Below are 22563 nucleotides of genomic sequence, written 5' to 3'. Positions count from 1 at the left end.
GGGAATTGATTAAAAAATTTGCATGCATTCGCGCCTCAAAACTGCAACTTCAAGTGAGGTTAGAGTGGTAAAAACACCACAATAAACGTTGTTTGTATACCACAATAAAAGTTGGTTGTATTTTATTTAATTAGTTAATTATTTGGGGCGAATAAAGTTGGTTGTATTTGGTAGTATACTAACAAGTACATAAAGTTCACAATGGAGAGTGATATGACTAAATATTTTCACTGTCCTTATCTTACAAAGGCAAACAGCTTTCAACAGAGACCAATGGCTGTGTCCAAAGACCCGTGACACTAAGCTATGTGCTATCAGGACACTGCAACATTTCAAGCAGGAAGCTTCAGCGTCTCATTGTTTTTCCAGCTGAATAAAAGCAACCCAATTGTCAGTGGAATAATCTCCAAATGCTTGTACGATGGATGAATATCTAAATTAAATTTAAAAAAAAAATTTCCCATTTCTTTTTTTAAAGTTTACATAGACCTCTCTTAAAAAACAAAATGTAAATTATTGGCATTTTTCAGTTTTGCTGAAATTATACATATGGCCTCTGAATTTTGTTCAAATTACCCAAAGCTCCCTTTTGTTTTCAGGCAAAATTGGTGTATATCTTTGAAAAGAGATTTATGTAATTTCAACAAAATCTGCAGTTTCCTATTTGTTTTGATCGTTTATATAGGTTTTGAAAATTATAAAAGTTTGCATTGATTCTACAAATAGAGATGATATCTATGTAATTTCACCAAAACTCAGTGTCGGTGCTTCATGCATCTTTTACTTTGTTGTTCAACATGAAGGTATAAAAATTGTCAGTTTAGTGGTTGCTATTCCGGCCATCAAATTTATGTTTTGGGAAACAACAGACAAGGGAGGCAAGCGATCTACCTCTTCATATAGTAGTAGAAAAAGTCTGCATAAAGAGCAGTCTGAACTAGGCCTGAGATCCAAGCTGCATTTGGCGTTCAAAAAACTTCATCAGTGAAGGCAAACAAAACATCTTCAAAACTAAACAGTAAAAATTTAATCATGCTTACGTATCCATCGGACTTTGTGAATCTCGGTGAAGTAGCGGTAAATCCAATTGAGGATGTATAGGGCCCGGTATGTGCTGCAAGAACATCAACCAGATAAAGCTATCACATTCAGTTATTTCAGAAAAAAGGAGATGAAGAAAGAAAAATAGGTCTTATTGTAAACATTGCATTTTAAGATTTTCATTCAAGTTAAGCCAAAAAATGTTCATGCTGTAAGAAGACAGATTTATGAATACAAAAAAATAAAAGTGGCTTTTTTGATGAAATAGCTCAATAGGCCAATAAAAACTCCAAAAATGCGTAATTGTAATAGGCTACTGGCAAAATTCTTGCACGGACAGTGAGAGAGAGAGATAGTTGCCCAGAAAAATTTCATTAGAATGATCAATCAAAGTAACATGACCGTATGGTGGCTGAGTTCTCCACAATTCACAGTCACACTATTATTATCTTCACAATGCTTACGCTCTTAATCAGCTCTTATATACGGTCAAGATGCCCAGGATAACAGATTAACAGTCACTAACAGCGCTTAACCATACTAGCTTCCTAACAACTACTAACAACCCAACTAATCCTTTCCTATTATCATATATATAAAAACGCATGGCATTTGAATAAATGTGCGTGAATTTACAGTTTCTTGGTATAGATCGACGGAATTATTTCAACAGTCTATCCACATAAGTTGTAGGGCTACCAGTTCAGGGAAAATATGCTAGGATACATGAATATGCTAATATATTAAACAATATGTATAGGGTATAGGCATAATGAGGATATTCCATGTTGTAAAGTACAAGACATCTGAATTAGGAAACCAAGCCAAAAACACCTTAATTGAAGCTATAGGATCAGTATTTCAAGATGTCAACGCCCTCTTGTATCTCAAACTCAAACAATACTCATGTACATCCTGTAACTCATCATTGTGATTAAATTCATTTCATTGAGAAGCATTCAAGTGCATTCAGTGCCTTTGTTTCACTCAATAACGTGATTTCATCCATGTGAAATTGAGAAAGTATTTTTTTACACTCAAAATTAAAGCATTAAAACAATGATATTTTATTAAAGGCATGCAGCATGAATGATCTAAACTATCATTTAAATTAGAACACTATAACCATCAGGAGCTCAACTTCATAACAGCATTAAAATCTGAACCCCTTGTACGTGGACTGTCACCAGAAAGGTATAGTTACTTTATTACCTAGGTTAGGTACTAAGATACGCAGCTTTGCTTACATATATAATGGAGATTCACCACTAAAAAGCTTTCATAATTATGCTATATCGTGTAGAATCTAGAATTTCAGCCAAGAGAACCCAAAAGAAGTAAGAAGGCAACACATACCCAAGAAGGAATACATATTTCCCAGTGAGATTGTCAATATTGCTTGACCTTTGCAGTAATCCTAATTGTGGAAGAATAGCCACTGCTTCAAGATATATAGAAAATGTCCACAACACCTACCCAAGGAAAAACCAGTTTCCATTGGAAATTAAACCGAAACAGAGAAAAATATACAAATACCCGGGGGGGGGAATCTCAGAGCAATTTGAAGAAAATAGATAGATAGGATATCTAGTGCCACATTTCAGCTTGTGAGAAATTAATAAAAGTTAAATCATATGTTTGTTGCCTCTGGCACAATATTTTGATTCTTTTAAAGAGGAACTTGAGGGGTTAGCTAGAAATGAGGTAGAAGATGGTTTAAGTTTTACTGGACATTATGATGGAATATACATATTAACCTTAGGTTTCATTGTCACATAAAGCCATAGAAAAGGTCATTTCAACCAAAAAAATTATATGGAAAAACAATGATAAAGAAACTAAAAGAACCTTTGAAAAAGTTGAGCCATAACTTTTAAACATGGTCATTAATAAGCACGGACACTATAATAAACATTGGCCCAACACCAAATAAAAACCTTTTTTTCAATGTATAGGACTTGTTAAAATTAGCTAATCTCGAGCATTGCAACCTCGGTCAATTTCATTTGGTTGCTTTATTATGACTTTGAAGCACCAGGTCATGGATAATTCATGATAAAACTTCAGGATCTACATATACTTCATTATAAATTCCTAGCTTGGTTTTGTGACATTAGTTTAATTTCATAACAGAAAAACAACAATGTAACAGAAACTTCTAACCTCCACTACAGTAAACTCGTGGGGGATCAAAATGGCCAGCAAGAAGCACACCAAAACAAGAATATAATGCCTGAAAGTATCTTGATCCTTGTTGTATGTCTGCTTCACAACTTTATGGTATCTCATGTACCAGACTATGCCAATCGAACTTCCAATGAAAACTAGCTTCATCACAATGTTGTAGAAGGAATAGAAATTTGTGAACAAGTCGAGATATCGAGTAATGAAAACAATAACATAGAGTTCCTGAGTCTTGAGTGAAATCCCTGGAAAAAGTAATTGCAATAGTAAAATTTAGGCAAGGAGTCATTACATTTGAAAAGAGCACAGACCATTCAAATGTTACTGTTGTAATATGGCTCACAATAAATTTAAACCTTAACTAAGAGAAAGACATCAAATGCATCAATCTAATTGATTTGAGTGAGCAAAGTCGTACTCACTTAATAATATGCTATGAAAATCAAACAGATACATAACTCTCATTTTTATTATATACTAGTTCAAAGGTACTTATCATCTAAAATAGGAGGAAAATATCATTTCAGGAGCACAAGCAAACAATTTTTCATAAATGCATGAGCAGAAAAGTCCACAAAGTTTATTTTAACAGTATCTGATAAGAATACCAAATTGTAATTTTCTGTTGCTTAACATCCTCAAAATTTACAGAGCAAATGTTTTACAGAACAATAGATAAAAAGAAAAACACAGGACACGAGAGAACTTGTATTATAGTTGTTTAAATAGAACATGGAGATTCCACTTTTGAGGGAAGAGAAGACAATTTAAAAAAAAAAACAAATTATAATTAGTTCCATAGTGTATACATCCAAATTTCAAAGCCTCGAAAATGTAATTTAAGGTATGCAGAACATTATAATCAAGAGGACTTTAACAGTACATAAGGCATGAGTTTCAAGGATGGATCTCTATCAACAAACTTTTGTAGATGTACTGCGCAATGACATTGAAACTAAACAATCAATCATAAGAACGAACTAATAGCAAAAGAAATAGCTGTCAGAGCTAGCCTGTCATACTTCAAAAAATTTAAATAATTACAGATACGAAGCGGCGTGTTCACCATTTTCTTCAATTACTGAAGATCAAAAGATCACTTAATTTTAGATTTATCAGTATCCACATAGCGAGCCATAAATTTATTACTCAATTTCAACCTAAAATCGAGAAAAAAAGTTTAATAATTGGACTCAGAATGTCTTAAAAAAGCGACAGCCTCCCATTGGAAAACGAGAAGGAACTAGCCATGCCAGCTTCTAAAACAGAACAAGTGACTCAACTGCATTTTATTTCTATTTGTGCAGTAACCCACGTAGAAGCAATAGAAGACGACGACTAATTATAAAGTTTAAAGATAAAAAGGGAAAACAAGAGTCTGAGTAGTTTAAAGGAGGAGAGAGACCTGCACAGGACTTAGTGGTTCGAATCTTGAGGAGAAGAACCACTATGCTAAGAAGGTGAGAGAAATCCCCAGCCAACCTGAACAAGTTCATCCTTGATTCACAAAAAAACTGCTCTAGTCCAGAAAAAACTGCTCGAGTCAAGGTCGCGACTTTATGTAATTATGTTAACTCAGATTACCGCCTAGCGTTCCCTCCCTCCCTCCCTCTCTCTCTCTCTCTCTCTCTCTCTCTCTGTGACTCTATTTTCGCGCCTTTGGGCCGTTCGCATTGACTTGACACAAGACTATGGGAAGCCAATTGCACGCTAAGAACAAATAACAGAACTAAACCAAAAATCCAACGCTTCAAGCCAATGGGTCACTATCAGGCAGCTCTCCAAGTATCTGCACATTGAAAGATCCATGGGCGACCTTGTACAGTGAGTTGCATAACCATGGTCCATGAGCGCGTTGTCTTTGTTAGAGAATATTGGGTGTTTATTGCTTAACTGTTAATGTTAATCTTCTTTTAATCCTAACCATTAATTAAATTAATTTTTAATTTTTAATTAATTTATATAAATCAAGAAGGTTAGTTAAAGTAAATTTATGTTTTTAAAATCAGACTACCTTTTCAAGTATATCTTTAATTAAGTGTAATAAATTCTAACCTATCCCAATCTTTCTAATCTCTAAATTCGCTTTGGATCATAATTACCTTATCCACAAGCACTATTTAAAACATACTGAAAAAAAACTCAAAAATCTGAAAGCAATCTTTCTTTTTGGGACAAAAAAATATGAAAGCAATTAAAATAACTGAGATAGAAATTGAGGAAAGATTAATTATTTATTTTTACACTTTTTTTCTTTTCATATAAAAGTTGTTGATTCAAAAATGTTAATTTTTATTTTTACAAAAACTATAACTATGATTAATATATTAATTTATTATCGAAACAAAAATATAAAAAAAATTACAAAAATTTTCAGATGACAACCAAAAAAAAGGTGGGGGGGGGGGGAGATAATAGGGCCAACATGTCAATAAAATTTTTTATTCCCAAAGCGTGCCAAGCGTTAACTCGTGTAACATTACCATTTAGATTGAGATATACTGAAATTGGAAAGCTAAAGTTACACTTTTACTATCATAATTTTCTATATTAAAAATACAATATAATTTTGATTTACAAATAAGTAATTTTTAGTTCAATTGTTTCTTTTTATATACATACAACAAAGGTAACAACTACATGAAAGATTTTAAAATATAAAGCACACACGTCTAATTCTCAAATGCCAAGAATTTAGATGTTAGATACAGTGAGTCCCAGATGCATGAGGCGACTTCACTAATAAACCTTTAAAGGAAACGATTATTCCTCCTAAAGTTGACCTTCCCTATATAACACACGGTTCAAACTTACAAAAACTTTTCACCACCAATCCATAACAGATTGATTTTCATTCAATACATTGATGACCTACATAGAATATCCGGATGTTTAGCCAATTGACTTCAGGCTTTAGAAGTTGAACCAGAAAAATTTGATGTAGGATACATGTTCCCAGGGGAAAAAATAGGAAAGGAAAGAAAAAACACTAATAACACAACCCATATATTAAATGCAGCAAGTGTACATCATTGCCCTAAAAATTGATCGTTCAAAAAGAAAAAGAAATACAAAAATATCAAAACACAAGGGTTTTCTGCACAAACCGCCAGAGGTTAGGAGGTCAGATCTAAGAGGAGAAATGAATAAGTAGGAATTGAGTCGTGCAATCAGTCCATTTTGTGAATTCTATTGGAAAGAAGCCTTTCACCAATTCCCTTACAGAGGACTCAATATTACCTTCCTAAATTAGCCACTAAAATAATCTACACTCGCCCAATAAACAAAGGCAGTATCGCCCGCCAACCAAACCTCTGCAATCAGCAACTTTTTTTGCCAAACCAAATCCCGAAGCGAAATATCATGGGAGGAAGGGTAAACCTAAACTTTGGGAGGAAAATGGTGCACTTCTGTTTCAAAGACTCTACAACTTCGATTGAGGCACCTGCGAGAACAAAGTCATGTCAATTCCATTGCTGTAACCTGATTTATGAGTCCACCATTTCATCTTGCAACTCGTTCGGGGCAATGAGTCCCGGAATAGACAGCATCCTTTGTCGGTCTCTTTCTCTCTGAGCCGCAGCCTCTTCTGCATAGAGATCCTTGTTATCCTGAATCAACCAAGTTTGTCGAGATCAGATATGACAAGATGTGCCATGGAGCCAAAAATATAATCATCATAATGTTGCGCTTCATTTTAGAGTGGCAATCATGTGCACACAAAAATAAGCACAAAAAAAAAAAACGAGAACATGCGTAATGTTCAGCAGTTATAAATGTCAAAACTCAGTGTTGCAATAAACATCAAACACGCACACACCATGATGACCACAAAACTGCCAGACATCCAGTTCCACAATAATTGAAGACTTTAACTAGCAAGATGCAATGTCAAAAATTCTAGATGCACACCACACATCCGAACTTAACTCATTCCTGGTCAAAGGAAAGCCTCAGTATAGCATAATACAATGAATTAAATATTACATGAAGAAAATCTCGTACAAGAAAATACTACCTGAGCTGAAAACTCTTTCGATTGTACAAGAAAATCTCGTATGTGATTTTTGAATGTAGAGAGATCATTGGTAGACTCAAAAAGTCCATTGACAAATTGTGTAACCTGAAAATTACTTAAATTGAATTCATCTGCTCTGACCAGCTAGAAATTAATAAGTATTTATTTTTCACTTTACCTCCGATGAAGTCATGTTGGGAAATGAAGTGCTCAGAAGTTTTATGGTGCACTCACGTACAAATGCTGCATTACTTGGATAAGGATATGGATTTGTAGCGACATCCCAGATTGGCTCAGTTAAGACACCACTTTCCAGCTGAAGAAATTCAAACTCTTCCATCAATATATTCCATGATTAAGTAAACAGGACAAGGATGAATCATAACTACGATACTATACCAGACAGAACAGATGCTGTAGAACTAAAACATGTAATTTGAACCCAGGCTTGTGGAATGTGTCTGTCAAAACAGCAAATATCTCTTGCTCAATTGTCAAAAAGTACGTCCTGTAAAACTGATTACAGAACTCAGATGCCTGTTTGATTCCCAAAAAAGAAAAGAAGGGGTAAGAGAGCTGGCAACACATGATATGAAATATTAAATAATATACACAAACCATACCTGAAACTTCTTCAGCATCTCCAACAACAAGTTAAGCCCAGTTTCAGCAATATTCCTTTCAGTATGCCGAAATGCCCATATAATTGAATCCATGATAAGTTTTAGTTGCTGCCAGTGATCACAAACAACATCAGTCACATACTACAGAGGCAGCAAATTTCAGTGTCCTAGTGTCATATTAAGTCTAACTAATTGACATGCCGTTTGTTTTGGGAAGGAAGAGAGGATACAAGAAACAACACCTGACTTGATAAACAGATCAATGCAGGAAAACAATAGGTAGCTATGGCACGGAGTAAAGAGAAGAACTTGAGCCTATGCTCCGGGTAATCTTCAAAATTTTTTGTAATCATCTGTAGGCGCACATCAAGAAGGCATGTAATACAGAATTAATAGATCAAAACAAATCAATCAATCTATTCTCGCATATATCACCATCTAATGCTAGTCTAGTTCTTGTACACCATAGCTAAATAGCCCACAGTTTTACCTCCAGTGTGCACTGGAAAACAGCTTCAAATATGCGAGGTATGTCTTCAACCATTGCAGCTTTATATCTGCAAGTACGAGAAAGACATGGGGGAAAATGTCAATCTATCCCTTTCCAATTTTGGGCTAGGCTAACATAAAAGCCCAAAAAGATGACACAACTATACATGAAAACTTGAAATGCCAAAGCACCATACTTCAATCATATAAAAGCATAGGAGGTACATAAAAAAAAACAGAATTATCAATAAAACAAAAGGAGAGAAGAATACTTGTTCACAATTGTAGCAAAAAGTGACAAAACTTCTGATTCCCTAGCATCTGGCACATTCCTAGAGTAATCTCCCAAAACAGGATCCAACATTGGGGGAACAAATTGTTTCCCAATTTGTGGTTGATCTTCAGCTTTGTCCAAGAATGTATCGATCAACTTAAGTGTCTCCCTCTTCACCGAACTGCACCAAATGCCATTATATGTAAAAATATTCCAAGTGTTACATGGTCTGAGCAAGATAAAAATATTCTCAATCAATCTCACCGTAAGAGTTTTACGTATGATGTTTTAGATGCAAAAGGGCCTCCTTCTGAAATGCTTGTTGATATAAGCTCACTGTACATTCTGCAGCAGAAATCAAATAACATTAGTAATTACCAGCAAAGAAGAAACAAGTCAAACAGATTATAAGGGCTTGTTTGGTATTGTTTTCATTTTTGTTTTTAAAAACTATTCTGTAAATCAATTTTTAAAAAACGGCCAATAATGGTTTACAATAGTCAATTGTAGTGTTTTAAAAATTAAAAAAGAAAACGAAAACAGCTCTAAGCTGTTTCCATTTTTTCAAAAAACAAAAAAACAAAAAAATGAGAACAATTTTGAAAGCGTCTAAATCCAAAACACATACCCAAACAAGATTTTTTTATTTTTAAAAACAGAAAACAAACATACATGTACGCATTGCTATGATAGATCATTTCAATATATCCATGTATTACATAAACATACCTGTACACATTCAGCATGTCCAAAAAGATCAACGTAATTTGGGGCAGAAAATATGTTCCTAAAGAAGATGCAACACTTGTGTTTGTCTGCAGAGTGATTCGAGTGACAATTTACTTATCCCAAGGTAATAATCAAGATGAAGACCTAAGAATATTATATATCACATTGCAAATCAACACATAGTGGAAACCAAAACATAAAAAGAGATTAATACTAGCAAAGGGGCTCAATAGATGACTCCAACTGTCAAACAGTGAGATGATGGGATGAACCTTCTGCTACTGTTGCTAGTCTTAACAGTTCCTTATCCATAAACTACCAATGAAATACCCGGTATTGACTAAAAAAAATAAAGTACATGGCATGACAAATTTGCTAGAGACAACAAAATAGTTTGATGCCCCAGGAGGCCAAAAAAACATATATAATTGCAACTACAATTGGAAATAAACCAATCAAAATTCAATAAAATTTTACTTCGTTTGGCGTAACTATACATGACCAATTTTAAGTATCCATACATTACCGAAGTTAGAAGTCAAGCAAGCCCACGTCTGTTTTATTTGGCTACTTGTCGTTAAATGAATAACATGCCAAGAAAAATTTCATTCCCAAGTCAAATAAAACTTGAGCTTCAGCAGAGTACAGATCAAACAACCAAATAATATAAAAGTTTGCAACTAGTACATACCATATAAAAAATGTGATCGTATAAATCCACAGATAAATTAGATCATGCAATGATTCTATATATCATTGATTGATTAGAAAGATGTACCTGTAATATATTAAGCACAGTCCGGATCACCTCCTGATCCTTCAGAAAATCAACATTTTGATGCGCCTGCCCAATTATTTCAAGCCATTTCTGCCAGAAACAGCATGATGAAAAAAACACTCATGCAATATAACACGAGCCCACAGATGCAGCAAGGGGAAAAGTGAGGACAGACAAGATTTTTCAAGCAAAAAAAGAACCTGATTTGGAAGTTCCATCAATCGTTGAAGATATTCATCTCTTTTCTGGGCATCAGATTCTGCTTGAATCATGTGGCCAACCTACAACAAGAAGCACCGTTAATAAATACAACAAGGACAATCTTAATGTATTCAAGATCTCACAAATCCAAAAGGCATACCGATTCATAAAATGTGTGAATCTGATGGGGTTCAAGATCCGCAATGGTTGTTGGAAGGCCTGAGAGAAGTTCAGATACAAATGGCTCAGATTCACCAACCTGAAAATACAATGATGGTGAATATTCTGGCATTATGCACAAGGAAACTTCACTTATGCTTTCCATTTTCTTAGGGAGAAGCTATCTAAAGCCCATATTACCTGGGTGATTACAAATTTACGTTTACACTTCTGAACAATTTTCAAAAAAGTGTCACACGCCATATCCTGAAAGAAATGAAGCATAGAGGTACTGTCAAAGTGAATCAAATTCAGCAGCATGTATACTTAAATGTCACTAGTAAGAAAATGAAACCATAAAAATGTATCACATCATATATAAAAGTTACTAGGTTAAACGGGCTGCTTCTTTACAGCATATTTTATAATATTTATAATTTACAATTCGTTACTCCCTCTGATCCTCAAGGTAGGAGCTAGATAACTAAATCACATTTATTAATGAAATTAGTTAAGTTAAAAAAAAAAAGTGTGTGCTGATTTCTGTAAAATATCCCTCCTTTTAATCATCTACATTAGAAACCACACTATTTATTGCACATACTAATGCATGCAATCAATCAGGGTAGTTTGGGAGAAAAAATAATAAATATAAGAGATAAAGGAGATTGAAGTCCTACGTTTAAGACCAAAGCAAAGTCCTAAATAAATTCCTGCATTTAGGATTGGAGGGAGTATTTTGTTTTACAAGACTACATTTATAAAACCATGTATATTTCCAATTATTGTCCATATAAAACATATAGAAGAGTGGCACTGTTACAAGCCACAGAACATAAACAAAAGATGGCGGCAGCCAAAATGTGAGAAAAAATTTATAGACCCCAGTAACTATTATTACTAGTACTAATATAATTAATCAAGTACATAACCATACTCTTTTTGCAGAAAAAAAGAAGGGAAAAAGGAAAAAGAAAGTAAAAGGGCAAAAAGGTGAAGAAAGTGAGCTTTTTTTCCATTGTCTCAATCCATTGACTAAATGGTTTCTAACTTCTATTAATTATACATTTAACTCCATATTCTTTCAACTAATTCCCAAAAAATAAGAAAAGAAATTATTGAAGACAAGCATAAACTTATTAAAACATACTCCCTCCATTAAAAAATTAATGCATTTTTTGAGGAGTTGAATGTTCAAAAATATAAAGCATTTTTAGTCTTTTGAGGTGTAATCATTATCTTATTCCTAAAAGTGCCCCTGCTGATGAATGACTTTATATTTATTGTAGGATGTTTAATAGGGATAAATATGAAAAAATAGAATTAATTTGAAAGTAAGTAACTACTTTATTGGGGGGTAAGAGTCGGTTAAAAATGCCTTACATTTTTTAATAGAGAGAGTACAATTTTTTGAAAATGTAAACTGCAGAACATAAATAAGAGATGGCATACATATTAAACTTATTAAAGACAGGCATAAGCTTTATTTTTACATGCATGTGTTCTCGTGGGGTTTCAGCATGAAAGAAATTAATCAAATTCATTGCTTCTATGAAAGCCATGAGGGTGAATAAATAACCTGAACTCCGGGATGTGTCTCATGCATAAACTCAAACAACTTATTAACAACAGTTTTTAGAAACTTCCAGTGGGCTCTTAAAAAGCGTGGATACTGCCCAACAACATACCTGCCAACAGAAGCAATTATAGAGAAATAGTGAAAATTGTAATATTCAATTTCAAGAAAATCAAAGCAAAATCCCAAAAATCAAAGGTCCGAATAAACAAGACTTACATGATATTACTAGCAATAACCGCTTTGTTATCTTTTCCCTTAGTAATCTCGCAAAGATTTAACAAATCCCGGATGACCATAACCAAAAATCTGTTTTCCTGCCAAAGATCCAAAAATACAGACCATAAGCAATAGACATAACACCAGTACAAAGAGAACGCTGTTAAAAAAATTACAAAATATATCTATGAAAACTTTAATCTTCTAGGTAATTGATTTTTCAGATGCATCAATTCTTTTCAATAAAAAAAAGAGTGCAATATAAATCATCACATAAATCATAAAAGTCAGAAAGTTAGCTGTTGGATGACTCAATCTACAAAAAAAAGTAAGAAAAAGTGAATCAACCATAAATGAAGTCAAGAAAAATAAGTGGAAGAAATAATAGGGACAGTATGAGTTAAGTCTGGAAGTTTGTAAAGCAAGAGATGAGGGATAAAGAATGGGACATCATGGAGGGAAAGGCCCGCATTGATATATGGCACTATTTTCACATGAAACGCTGGATGACATGTTGCCTGTGCCAGTATCTACCAACTACCATCAAACTTTTGGGATTTATGAGTTTATATAAGGAGGGTTATTTTGTAACAAGTCTATTGGGTTATCATGTAAATTTTAACCCTGAAACAAGAAGCAGTACCTGATCTTCCATCATAGAGCCAGATATGGACCCTATTGCCCAGCAGAGCGTGTTCAAATTATTCCATGTCCAATCCTCACCACTTAACTGTTTACTTAATTTCTTCAGCATCTGCATATTACCCAACAAAGAAGGACAATCTCACATCAAGATTCCATGCAGGCTAAGGAGTGCAGCAATTTCATTAAGCATTAAACTATTTGATACACTTATTTTAACATTTAAGAAGCTAACATAGGTACAAAAAAGCATATTCTGATGTTACCATTAAATAAAATGTCAAACAATTTGAAAATTGAAAATAGAAAACAATAGTAAAGTGTTTCTATCATAACTCTATCAAAAACTACAAGGAACAAACTACAAAATTTTATGCATTCCTAACTGCTGAGCCTGTTCAATTTTAGAATCACATACCTGCTTTTCAGTGTCCTCATGATCAAGATGTGACAAGTAGATAAGAGTCTCTCTCATGCTCTGTTTGATCAAATTATGATTAATAACCAGGAAAAAAATGGAAGTTTTTCAAAATTTAATATCATCTTGTGTATCTAAAAGATGTAAACTTCGAAAATCTAAGTTTTATCTTTTTGTGCGTGTTTCTGTCTCAATACGTATATATACCTACATACTAATGTATACATATAATATATACACATAGCAGCAATTCTAGCAGAACAAAGTGTCATTAGATACCTTATATTGAACAAGAACATCATTGTCCTTCATTGTTTCACGAACAATATTTCCATTTTCATCTTCAACTATAAGAACCTCTTCAGGCTTAGCCATACGACAGATCATAAGCATTCTCAACTTTGACATTGGGCCAGCATAAAGCTGCCTGCGCTGAAGAACTTGTGAACCATGACCATCAACCATACCAGGTAGCATCATTGGAACCTGCTAGATCCATTGAAATTCATCAATAAGCACCACTTCCATGTAAAGTGGGCAGGATGAAATTGAATATACCGATCACACGAGATTATTTTGATTTACTACAAAAAATGACAGTAAACCAAACAATTGAGATTGGAATAATACTAAATGTTCTTAACTTTGGAGTATAACTAATTTTCAATATATAGTTCAGTGTTAAGACAGAACAATATAATCAAACACTGACTTGGACTGGGCCTAGGCCATTAGTTCTGACACTTATTATACACTAACAGACAATATAGTAATGAGGACAAGGACAAGAGAAAACTAGTTGCAAGAGATTTGCAATAAGTTTCAGGAATCAATTGAGGTTATCAACAAGAGAGAGACACCTGAAGACCCATTAAGTTTGCAGCAGCCACAGCAGGATTTTCCAAATTGCGGTGTGCCTCAAACAGCTCCAATACCAAAATGTTCCAATAGTCCAGACAAACCTGTTATTTTAGCAAAACAAAGACAGGACAAGTAATCCACACAAATAAGGCAAATGATAGAGATTAGAGGGAGGGAGGGAGGTGTGCACGCAAATAAGTGAATATTCGAAACAGAAGTGTAAACAAATTTAAGGCAAATGTAAACCTGAAAATACCTTAAAAACCTCTGTGTCATCCACATATGAAATGTTGATAAGATATTCAAGACCCAATAGCAAAGAAGATACATTCTCTTGTGAAGTTTCCAGAATTCTAATGTGAGACTGCATATAGAAAGGGCACCAGAACTAACATCAATAGAGAACTGAATCCCCGATAAGCAAACCAAAAATAAAAAAAAAACGATAAGACCAGTGAAAACAAGATGGAACAGTCACTGGGGAACAGAGGCTGTTTTAGAAACTGGTATGCAAGAAAAATTAGGTCAATTCTTAAATATGTCCCATGCATGACGTGGATGATATAATTTATTATAGTGTTTCATTCCTGAAGTGATACATACCACTGTCATGAAAAAAATAGTAGTGTCCAGAAAAATAAACAAGAAATGCATCCTCATCAAATCACGAAAACCAAGAAAAATAAAACCCTTGCCTTGTAAAAAGAAGTGAAGAACAGCGCCAGGTTCTGTATAAATGCCTAAAATTGAAATAAATAAGCCAAGGTCTCAGGCAGATAATACACGAGATATCAAGCAAATCACAAATTTCCCCCCTCAGCCAATTACAGACACTCACTTGTTCCTCACTGGAACCATGTGCATAAGCCTCGGGTATATTTGTAGTAGGAGGGAGTATGCTCTGCTTTAAAAAAAATAGAAGAGTCATCTTATAATCAGCCACAAAATTGTGCATAAAGCCGAACAAATAGGGCAAAACAAAAGAAGATAAACTGAAGCAGAGACATGAGATAAAGTTAAAACATAGCACATGACATGGTAATGAAACCCATCCAACAAACCTGCAATTGAGCCATGAATATATTATACATCTTAACATACTGCGCATCATAATAGTTCCCAAATTGAAGGGCTGCCACCTGTAACTAAAGAAAAAAGTGAGTGACGTTTTTTAAAAATTGGGAGAAAACAAAAGTACTCAGATGATACAACATATACCTCTGTTAGGCATTGCAATGTCAGGTTCCGATATGCTGGAATTGGAAAAAACTTGAGGAGTGTCTCAAGCTGTAAAGTAGACAAATACCAATAAGATTACAAATTTCATTCCTTCAAAGGTTTTTGATTAAGGAGAAGACTGCACCAACCAGGGGTGATTCAAATATGTATCCCAAGGGAATCCAAGATAGGAAGGCATGTAATGTAGATAGTGTTGCGCGAATGAGTTCAGTCCGCTGGGATGCAGATAAGACATACAAGCATAACTCGTGGATGAGATGAAAATCACTGTAAACAGCCAAGTAAATTTCTCAGTCAATGCAAATCCACTGATTGAATAGATAACCTAGAAAGTATGACCAGTTTTGTTCAGGAATACAAAGCTGTCAACAGTTACCTATTCAATGATTGTTTAAGCTCTTTTATCTTCTGCTGAGTCATCTCTCCTCTTGAAAAATCGAAAACCTCCTCACTCAGAAGCTGACAGAACATGCTATGTCATGTATTGATTTAAGGAATCAAATTTGAGGTATAAAAGTACAACAGACTCACTTTCAATATCGCCATACAATTCTCACAAATTGTTTCACTAGTTTTAGCTGCTAAAACAAGGTCAGGAATAAAGTTTTGCCATCTTGCTGGCCACTCATGCTTCAATATCTGCATAAGATACACCAACCATTATGTACAGCACATAATCATCAATAGATACAATATATGCCACCAGGAGCACAACTGAGAGTTCCATTAAAAAAAAGTTTGTCAACCCATACTAATAAGAATGGGCAAACCAACAACCTACCTAACAAGTTAAAAGGTAGATTGAAAAAAAATCTATTTTTAAACATGACAAATTAGCATAGTAAACATAAGGCATCACAAGAAAAGTAAAGAAGACGAAGAAGGTTAGAGACTCAGAGCATCTAAAATTTATGAAGGTGAGGAAAGCATACAATATACTCATTGAATGACCAATAAAAAAGAAAACCGCAGAAGTAATGAACATCAAAGTAATATTATGGAGCTGCAGTATTTTACCTGAACTAATATAATGTTAAGCTTGTTGACATACAACCTTTCCACTCGAAACGAAGCCTCATCACTGGAAAGCTACATGAACAAATATATATACATACATCAATACTGTGAGCAGGCACCAAGAAAACTATTGTTGAGAAAAGATTGACTTTCTATAAGTATGGCTGATACCTTTACAATAACATCAGAAATAAAATTCTTCATTCCATCTCGCTGCTCAACAGGTAAAGCATTCCATCTGTATTTAATCACACCTTCTAGAACCTGTAAGCAGGACAACAGAGAAATGACACATCATTTTTTTTGAAAACACAGGGGGGAAAAAAAGTTATAGGTAAGATTCTCAAACAAACCATAATTTAACAGCTAACAATTCATGCTTTTAAAGACACTGCAACAACAGCCAAATGGGCTCAATCATTTAAAGGTCCACCATCATAGTTAAAGGCTCATGGCCCTATCTCAAGGTAAATTTGATCCAGGAACAGGAAGGTTCAACCCATGGCATGCTTGACCAGCTCTGTTGACCAAGGCATAACTTTTGGGGGTCAATGGACTAAAGTCCAGATAATACTGACACACAAAATTTTTGGGCCAAACCTGAGCCAAGTTAGGCAGAATCGCGCAATCCATTTACCTATCCACTCTTTAACCTCTACATTTAGCATTTTGTCCACCCTATTCATTTATCGACCCCAGATTTCCAGTAAAATTAAAAATATATGTTAAAATTGGACTCCTAAGAGCAAAAAACCTCATTTCTAAAAGTGCACTCAATTTAATGTAAACTCCACTTTTTGGCCATTTTTTGATTGAAATTCTCTTTATTTATCTGTATTGGCAAATCCATTATTTCCTTGAATAACCGCAAAAATGTCTCCACACAACACCAGACATGAACTTGATTGGACCGAACCCATGCATTTGGGCAATCGCCATCCCATAACAAAAGGCAGCAGCTACATCAGAATTGGCATTAGGCTCATTCTGAACACCAAAATCAGCCTGGCTCATAGACAAAGATAAATTACTAGACCATTGATGCCATAAGCTTCCTTAAAATTAAAGATGCATGTTAAGAGACTAGAAAAAATATGGATTATACACAAGCATTTTGTGCAAGTCTTCAAATAATTCCACTCAAACTGCTTGTACTTCAGTCAAATCTCAAATTACAACTGCTATACCTAATCAAAAGCCCACTAGAATAAGACTTCTCAAGCATATGACGCATTACTGATATGATCAACCTATCACACATATCCTCATCTTGATCCAAACTACAAGCCAAACAAAGCAGGGCACGTTGCTTTTTTTAATCAAATCAGGGTAAGTCGCAACAACTAAAAATTCCATAGTGCCACATATCATGCGTCTATCATGATCAATAAAACACAAACACTTGAAAAATAAAAAAGGGAGATGTGTGTTTAGATTTTTTGTCTTGTGCCCACATCAAAATCAATGCTTCCTAGAGCATTTTGCATTGGCTAATGTTTGTAATTTGCATATTTGGGCAATGACCCTACCAAAAACAATAGGCATTGGTTACATGAAGATGGGCCATGGGATCATGGCGAATACCTATACTACTTTTCTCTTGGTAGTGGACTCTGCCTTTATGTGCCAGACATACAAAAGAAATTGGCATAAGAATTCGTCCCACATAGCATAAAAATTTGTACAGATCAAACCTGAAAAAACACTGACCTGCAAGGCAAAGAACTTGGTATTCAGATTTTGAGTGTTTTGTAAAATATGCATGACTTGCAGCCAAGTGTCCGGATTATTTTGCAGGTCACGCAAAATCTGGTCGGCAGCATTTCTCTGCAATGAAGACAAAGAATTGCTATAAATTGCAAGGTTGAACATTAAGGGGGGAACTCGCTTACTAGCTGGAAATAGAATTAGAAACAGCCTCTGAAATATCCACTGGCTATTTTGCCATGCACCCATATTGATGATAACGATACAAGCAAATAAATAAATAAATAGACCGATAAAAATAAACATTCATTTTAACGAGGTTGAGTAAAGCATGTCACATTGACAAGACAGAACACGAAATTTGATATTTGAAATTGCTCAAAGCTCGTATCGAATTGATTTTGTTCATTCAAGCACTTCAACATATATCAAAGCAGTTGTAGAAGGCCAGGCACACTACATATCAGTTAAATATGCTAAAATAACAGTATGTTCGACCATTCATTTGATCTTTCGATTCAATCGTGTAAAAAGGGGGGAAAGAAAGTTTACGAGGATTCTGCTGATGACCAGCTTACAAAGAATTAAATGATAATGGCAAGCCAAAACTCCATTTTACAGATTTTTTTCACTAAACAAATAAAAGAGCCTCACACTAAATCTAAAAAGGGACGCTATCTCCTCGAAGACATAAACACAAAAGCGAAACCTTACGAGAATTAAACCCTAAAACCGTAAGTCTCGCGTCATTCCACCGCCCCACACATTCTCGAGTACCAAAACAGTAATGAGCGACTAGAACCCTCTAGACCAAAACCTAAAGTTCCAGTAAACACTCAGTGACACTAGAGACATTCAACCAGCACCCAATTGGCCCCCCAACCCCCACCATTTTCCCGCGCTCCCCGAAAAACCAATACGAATGATGTTGAAGTACAGGAGGGACCATGCCCTGACCTCTTCCTTAGATCCGGTGCCATAGAAGGCGGCGACAGTGGCGTCAAGCAAAGCCACATCAATCGGCTGGCTCAAATCTCTGAGCCTCTCGGCAGCCATAGTGAAGAATTAACACGGTGGGCTGTGATAAACCCTAGAAGGTGTACGGCCACCACCAACAACACCACCAAGCAACAAGCCAAAACCCTAGAAGGAGCGTAAGGTTATAGAGAAAGAAGGAGGTGGAAGAGAGAGAGCGAGAGAAATTCCGGAGAGATTTCGGATGAGGGAGAAAAGGGAGGGAGGGAGGGTTTAGACTTTATATAGTGAGAGAAAAAAGACAGCTTGAATTTGAAGCAGAGTTGGGGAAGAGAGAGAGTGTGCGTGGGTGGGGGTACGTATGACTTTGGGGATTTGTTTGCCGTCTTCACAGCTCATTTGGCACCCGCAAGCACAACAGAACAGAAGCATGGCCTCGCTACATGTAATGCTATTGTTCTGGTAAAAATCTTGGTGATGAGAATGAGTACACAAACTTTAGTGTTTAATCAATGATTATTGGGTAAGATGAAATGCAATTGACATTTTTCATGCAAATAGAAAATATATTAAGAGAATTTTATCATTTATTTAAATACTATCTGACTAAATTTGAATCGATATTAAATTTATAAATGAAAATTGATGACAATAATATTTATAAAGATATAAATAATGTGACTTCTAATTACAAATTTCATGCTATATGTTTGAAATTTAGTTAACCGGTAATGGTAACCATCAAATAACACCAAAAAAAGTAAATGATTTGAAGAATTGTGTTAATATTAAGATAAATGTACAAATTTAGTCAGAAATTATTTTTGAAAGTCACTGTGCATCCCATATTATGAGGCTATGCCAAAAATCATCATGATGAGTATAATAAAAAATCTTATGCTAGTTTTTACCGAAAAAACAAAAAATCATAATGCTAATAGGAGAGTAGGATTCAATTGTTTTTCCTTGGCAAAATTGTTATTGGATTATATTATATATTATTATATTCTTCTTTGATTAGAATAATAAGCTTGAGAATTTTATGTACATGAGTTAAATATATTTTGGAACCCTAGGTTGTAAATTTGGGGAATGAAAAGGATCCTTGGTGGTCAAATTACTGAAATTAGTTAGTTCCATGTTTTGTTCTCTTTCTTAACAATGACAATATTCTTAATAAGGACAACTATCTTCTAGAAAAATCGCTTTGCAAGCAATGCGAATGATTATGGGTAAAAGTATAGTCTAATTCATAGCAAATTAAGGTTTTGGTTATTAATATATTCAAAATTGAGGTGTTTACTAGTTATAGCTCTTTCAAACAAATGAAAACACACACAATATTTTTTAAATAAAAATTTAAATTCAAATAGTGCAAATCAAAATAATTATATTAGAAGAATTTTCCCTTATTTAAAAGTTGGCTGACTCAAATTAAGAATTTCTTTTATATGAAGACCAAGTTCATTAAAAATAAAATAATTATACAAAAAGCACAAAATGACTACATATCAAAAACAATTTTGAGTTAGAGGAAACACACAAACCACACAGCGAAAAACAAAAATAAAAACAAACTTAACAAATCTAAGTTTGAGTTTATACTAGAGCCAACTCAAGCCTTACCCTACATGATGAGGATGCTTGAAAGGAAACAACATAAAAAGAATTGAAAAGAGGCATCAACGTTTTTTTTAATATAAGCCCACAATAAAGATTGTGCAAGAAGTCTAAAATAAATTCATGTTTGAAGCCATAAGGCTTCTACAATCCATGGGCGAGCTATCAAATATGGTAATATCAAAATTTTTGCTCAAAGCTTTGTAGGCTAGAAGATTGGCTCGTCTATTAGCTTTTATGTAAAAGTTATCAAAGGTAATCTCCCAGTCTTTCATAATAAGATTTTTGATATTCCTGATAATTGTTGAGAGAGGGTGGCATCTCCATAGAATCTGAGCAAACATTAACTCTTAGAATATCAGCATTCTAGCAAGGTTTAGTCATTCTAATATCCCTGTGAATTTAGTTGCTGTGTTGGGTTGATAACTAAAATTTTTGAAAAAGCCCTTAATCTAGTTATCCTTATCATTTCTGATAAAGCTTCCACAACTAGCTACACCATTAAAGTTGACCAGACCATCAACATTAAGTCTAACCCTCCCAAGATTTGGTAGATTCCATCTAACTTCATGTCTGGTGTCGATTTTATTCGAAATTTCAAGTTTGGATTGAAACTTTAGGTTGTTGATAATTTGTTTAGAGCAAAAGAAGGCAATGTTGTTATCCAAGATAATATCTTCATAATAGACTTTCTTGCATTTAGTTTTCCATATGTTTTAGTAGGTATGGACAAAAAGTTTCTGTTAAGGCAATTTTCTTGTAAATAGGCTTTCTACTTCATTTTTAGTATTTCAAATTATCCAATCCACAAAAGAGGCATCAACGTTGAACTCAACCTTCTTAAACTATGTGTCTTTGAGAACATGTAATTTCTTGTGGGGCTTTTGAGAGTGTTGTCCAACTTTAAATGATAAAATAGCTACTTAAATTGAGATTAATTAGTAATGCCTAATTCTAGATCATCTAATAAAATAATTCATTGTGTCTTGAATCTTTATTCTTATTTAAAAACTAACAAAAGTACTATTTACATCTTTTTTTAGTTGAATTATTATTTTGGATTATTTAGTCCATATTAGAAGTAGAATTATCAATATCAAACATATATATATATATATATATATATTCTATAATTTTATGAGATGAAATTACCGCTAAATTTTCATATTTTGAGCAATGCATAGCTTCAATATTGTTAAAGTGGCCATTCAACTTGTCCAATCATCTTGTAATTAAATCACATGTAAAAATTTATATTGAACTCTACTTGAGTAGTAACTTATATGTGAAGTCACAAGTTTCCTAACAAATTGGCGGGATTAATATGCTGCTAAATAATGGCTACCATTAAAAGCTTTTATACTCTCCAAGTATCCTTTTTATAATTATTTTCTTATTTCAAGTGTTACCAACTATCATGTCAATAACATTTACAAATGATGGGAATGACACTAAAATTATGGTAAAATTCTTGTTTAGCTAATAAATATAGTTGTTAATAAATAAAAGGGGAATAGCATTTAAGGATAAAAAATTGAAGGGTAAATGAGCATAAATTGATCCTCAAACTAGATGTCCAAAACCATCTATATAATAACACCATTATTGCCCCGATTACATAACTAAAAATTCACCTTAATAAAAATAAGTATTATCCAAATAATAAACAAGTATTATCTAAATAATAAACATGGGATCTCAAGTTTTGAAAATTAAACATTTAAAGCAATAATAGTTTAAACCAGAGAATAACTATTGCAAAAGCATAAAATGCAATATTATATTAAGACATT

At 34.0% G+C, this 22563-nt stretch overlaps 2 protein-coding genes across 7 annotated transcripts; both read right to left on the bottom strand.

Annotated features, from left to right (window-relative positions):
- Positions 1-138: 138 nt before the first annotated feature.
- On the bottom strand, positions 139-5059 carry LOC129312830 (ER lumen protein-retaining receptor-like). The gene is made up of 6 exons (XM_054955578.1): positions 4631-5059; positions 3205-3470; positions 2398-2513; positions 1041-1114; positions 892-955; positions 139-369 (listed from the first exon to the last, which is right to left on the bottom strand). The coding sequence occupies exons 1-6, from the start codon at positions 4719-4721 to the stop codon at positions 333-335; spliced, it is 648 nt and encodes a 215-aa protein (XP_054811553.1). The 5' UTR covers positions 4722-5059; the 3' UTR covers positions 139-332.
- Positions 5060-6209: 1150 nt separating this feature from the next.
- Positions 6210-19445, bottom strand: LOC129313125 (protein EXPORTIN 1A). 6 transcript variants are annotated; one of them, XM_054956030.1, is made up of 32 exons: positions 19133-19445; positions 18179-18295; positions 16640-16732; positions 16469-16540; positions 15983-16090; positions 15828-15910; positions 15580-15718; positions 15431-15499; positions 15274-15357; positions 15051-15116; positions 14908-14952; positions 14469-14576; positions 14212-14313; positions 13631-13840; positions 13352-13411; positions 12935-13045; positions 12292-12389; positions 12076-12184; positions 10698-10763; positions 10498-10596; positions 10337-10417; positions 10137-10226; positions 9359-9444; positions 8894-8974; positions 8628-8810; positions 8357-8423; positions 8109-8219; positions 7867-7974; positions 7643-7780; positions 7422-7559; positions 7244-7348; positions 6210-6836 (listed from the first exon to the last, which is right to left on the bottom strand). In XM_054956030.1, exons 1-32 carry the CDS (start codon positions 19229-19231, stop codon positions 6714-6716), a joined length of 3249 nt encoding a protein of 1082 aa, XP_054812005.1. In that variant the 5' UTR covers positions 19232-19445; the 3' UTR covers positions 6210-6713. The 6 variants fall into 6 exon arrangements, with proteins under 6 accessions (XP_054812005.1, XP_054812008.1, XP_054812006.1 ...); XM_054956033.1 differs by having other exon boundaries at positions 15274-15351; XM_054956031.1 differs by having other exon boundaries at positions 13631-13837; positions 19133-19444.
- Positions 19446-22563: the final 3118 nt, after the last annotated feature.

Source organism: Prosopis cineraria, unplaced genomic scaffold (genome assembly GCF_029017545.1).
Source record: "Prosopis cineraria cultivar Desert tree isolate PC_DT_omini unplaced genomic scaffold, ASM2901754v1 PC6, whole genome shotgun sequence".
NCBI lineage: Eukaryota > Viridiplantae > Streptophyta > Magnoliopsida > Fabales > Fabaceae > Prosopis > Prosopis cineraria.
The sequence above is the reverse complement of the archived record's forward strand: the minus strand, read 5'-3'. Positions and strand labels throughout refer to the sequence as shown.

What these genes read in the sequence shown, in the direction of transcription:
- LOC129312830 (XM_054955578.1), bottom strand. Translation starts at nt 4,721, where the DNA reads ATGAACTTGTTCAGGTTGGCTGGGGATTTCTCTCACCTTCTTAGCATA. An exon ending in AACCACTAAGTCCTGTGCAG is followed by an intron (nt 3,471 to 4,630) that starts GTCTCTCTCCTC and finishes TACTTTTTCCAG; the next exon opens with GGATTTCACTCAAGACTCAG. An exon ending in TCACAAAGTCCGATGGATAC is followed by an intron (nt 956 to 1,040) that starts GTAAGCATGATT and finishes CGCCAAATGCAG; the next exon opens with CTTGGATCTCAGGCCTAGTT.
- LOC129313125 (XM_054956030.1), bottom strand. Translation starts at nt 19,231, where the DNA reads ATGGCTGCCGAGAGGCTCAGAGATTTGAGCCAGCCGATTGATGTGGCT. An exon ending in TTTCTGATGTTATTGTAAAG is followed by an intron (nt 16,541 to 16,639) that starts GTATCAGCCATA and finishes TTGTTCATGTAG; the next exon opens with CTTTCCAGTGATGAGGCTTC. An exon ending in GTAAATTTGTAATCACCCAG is followed by an intron (nt 10,597 to 10,697) that starts GTAATATGGGCT and finishes TTGTATTTTCAG; the next exon opens with GTTGGTGAATCTGAGCCATT.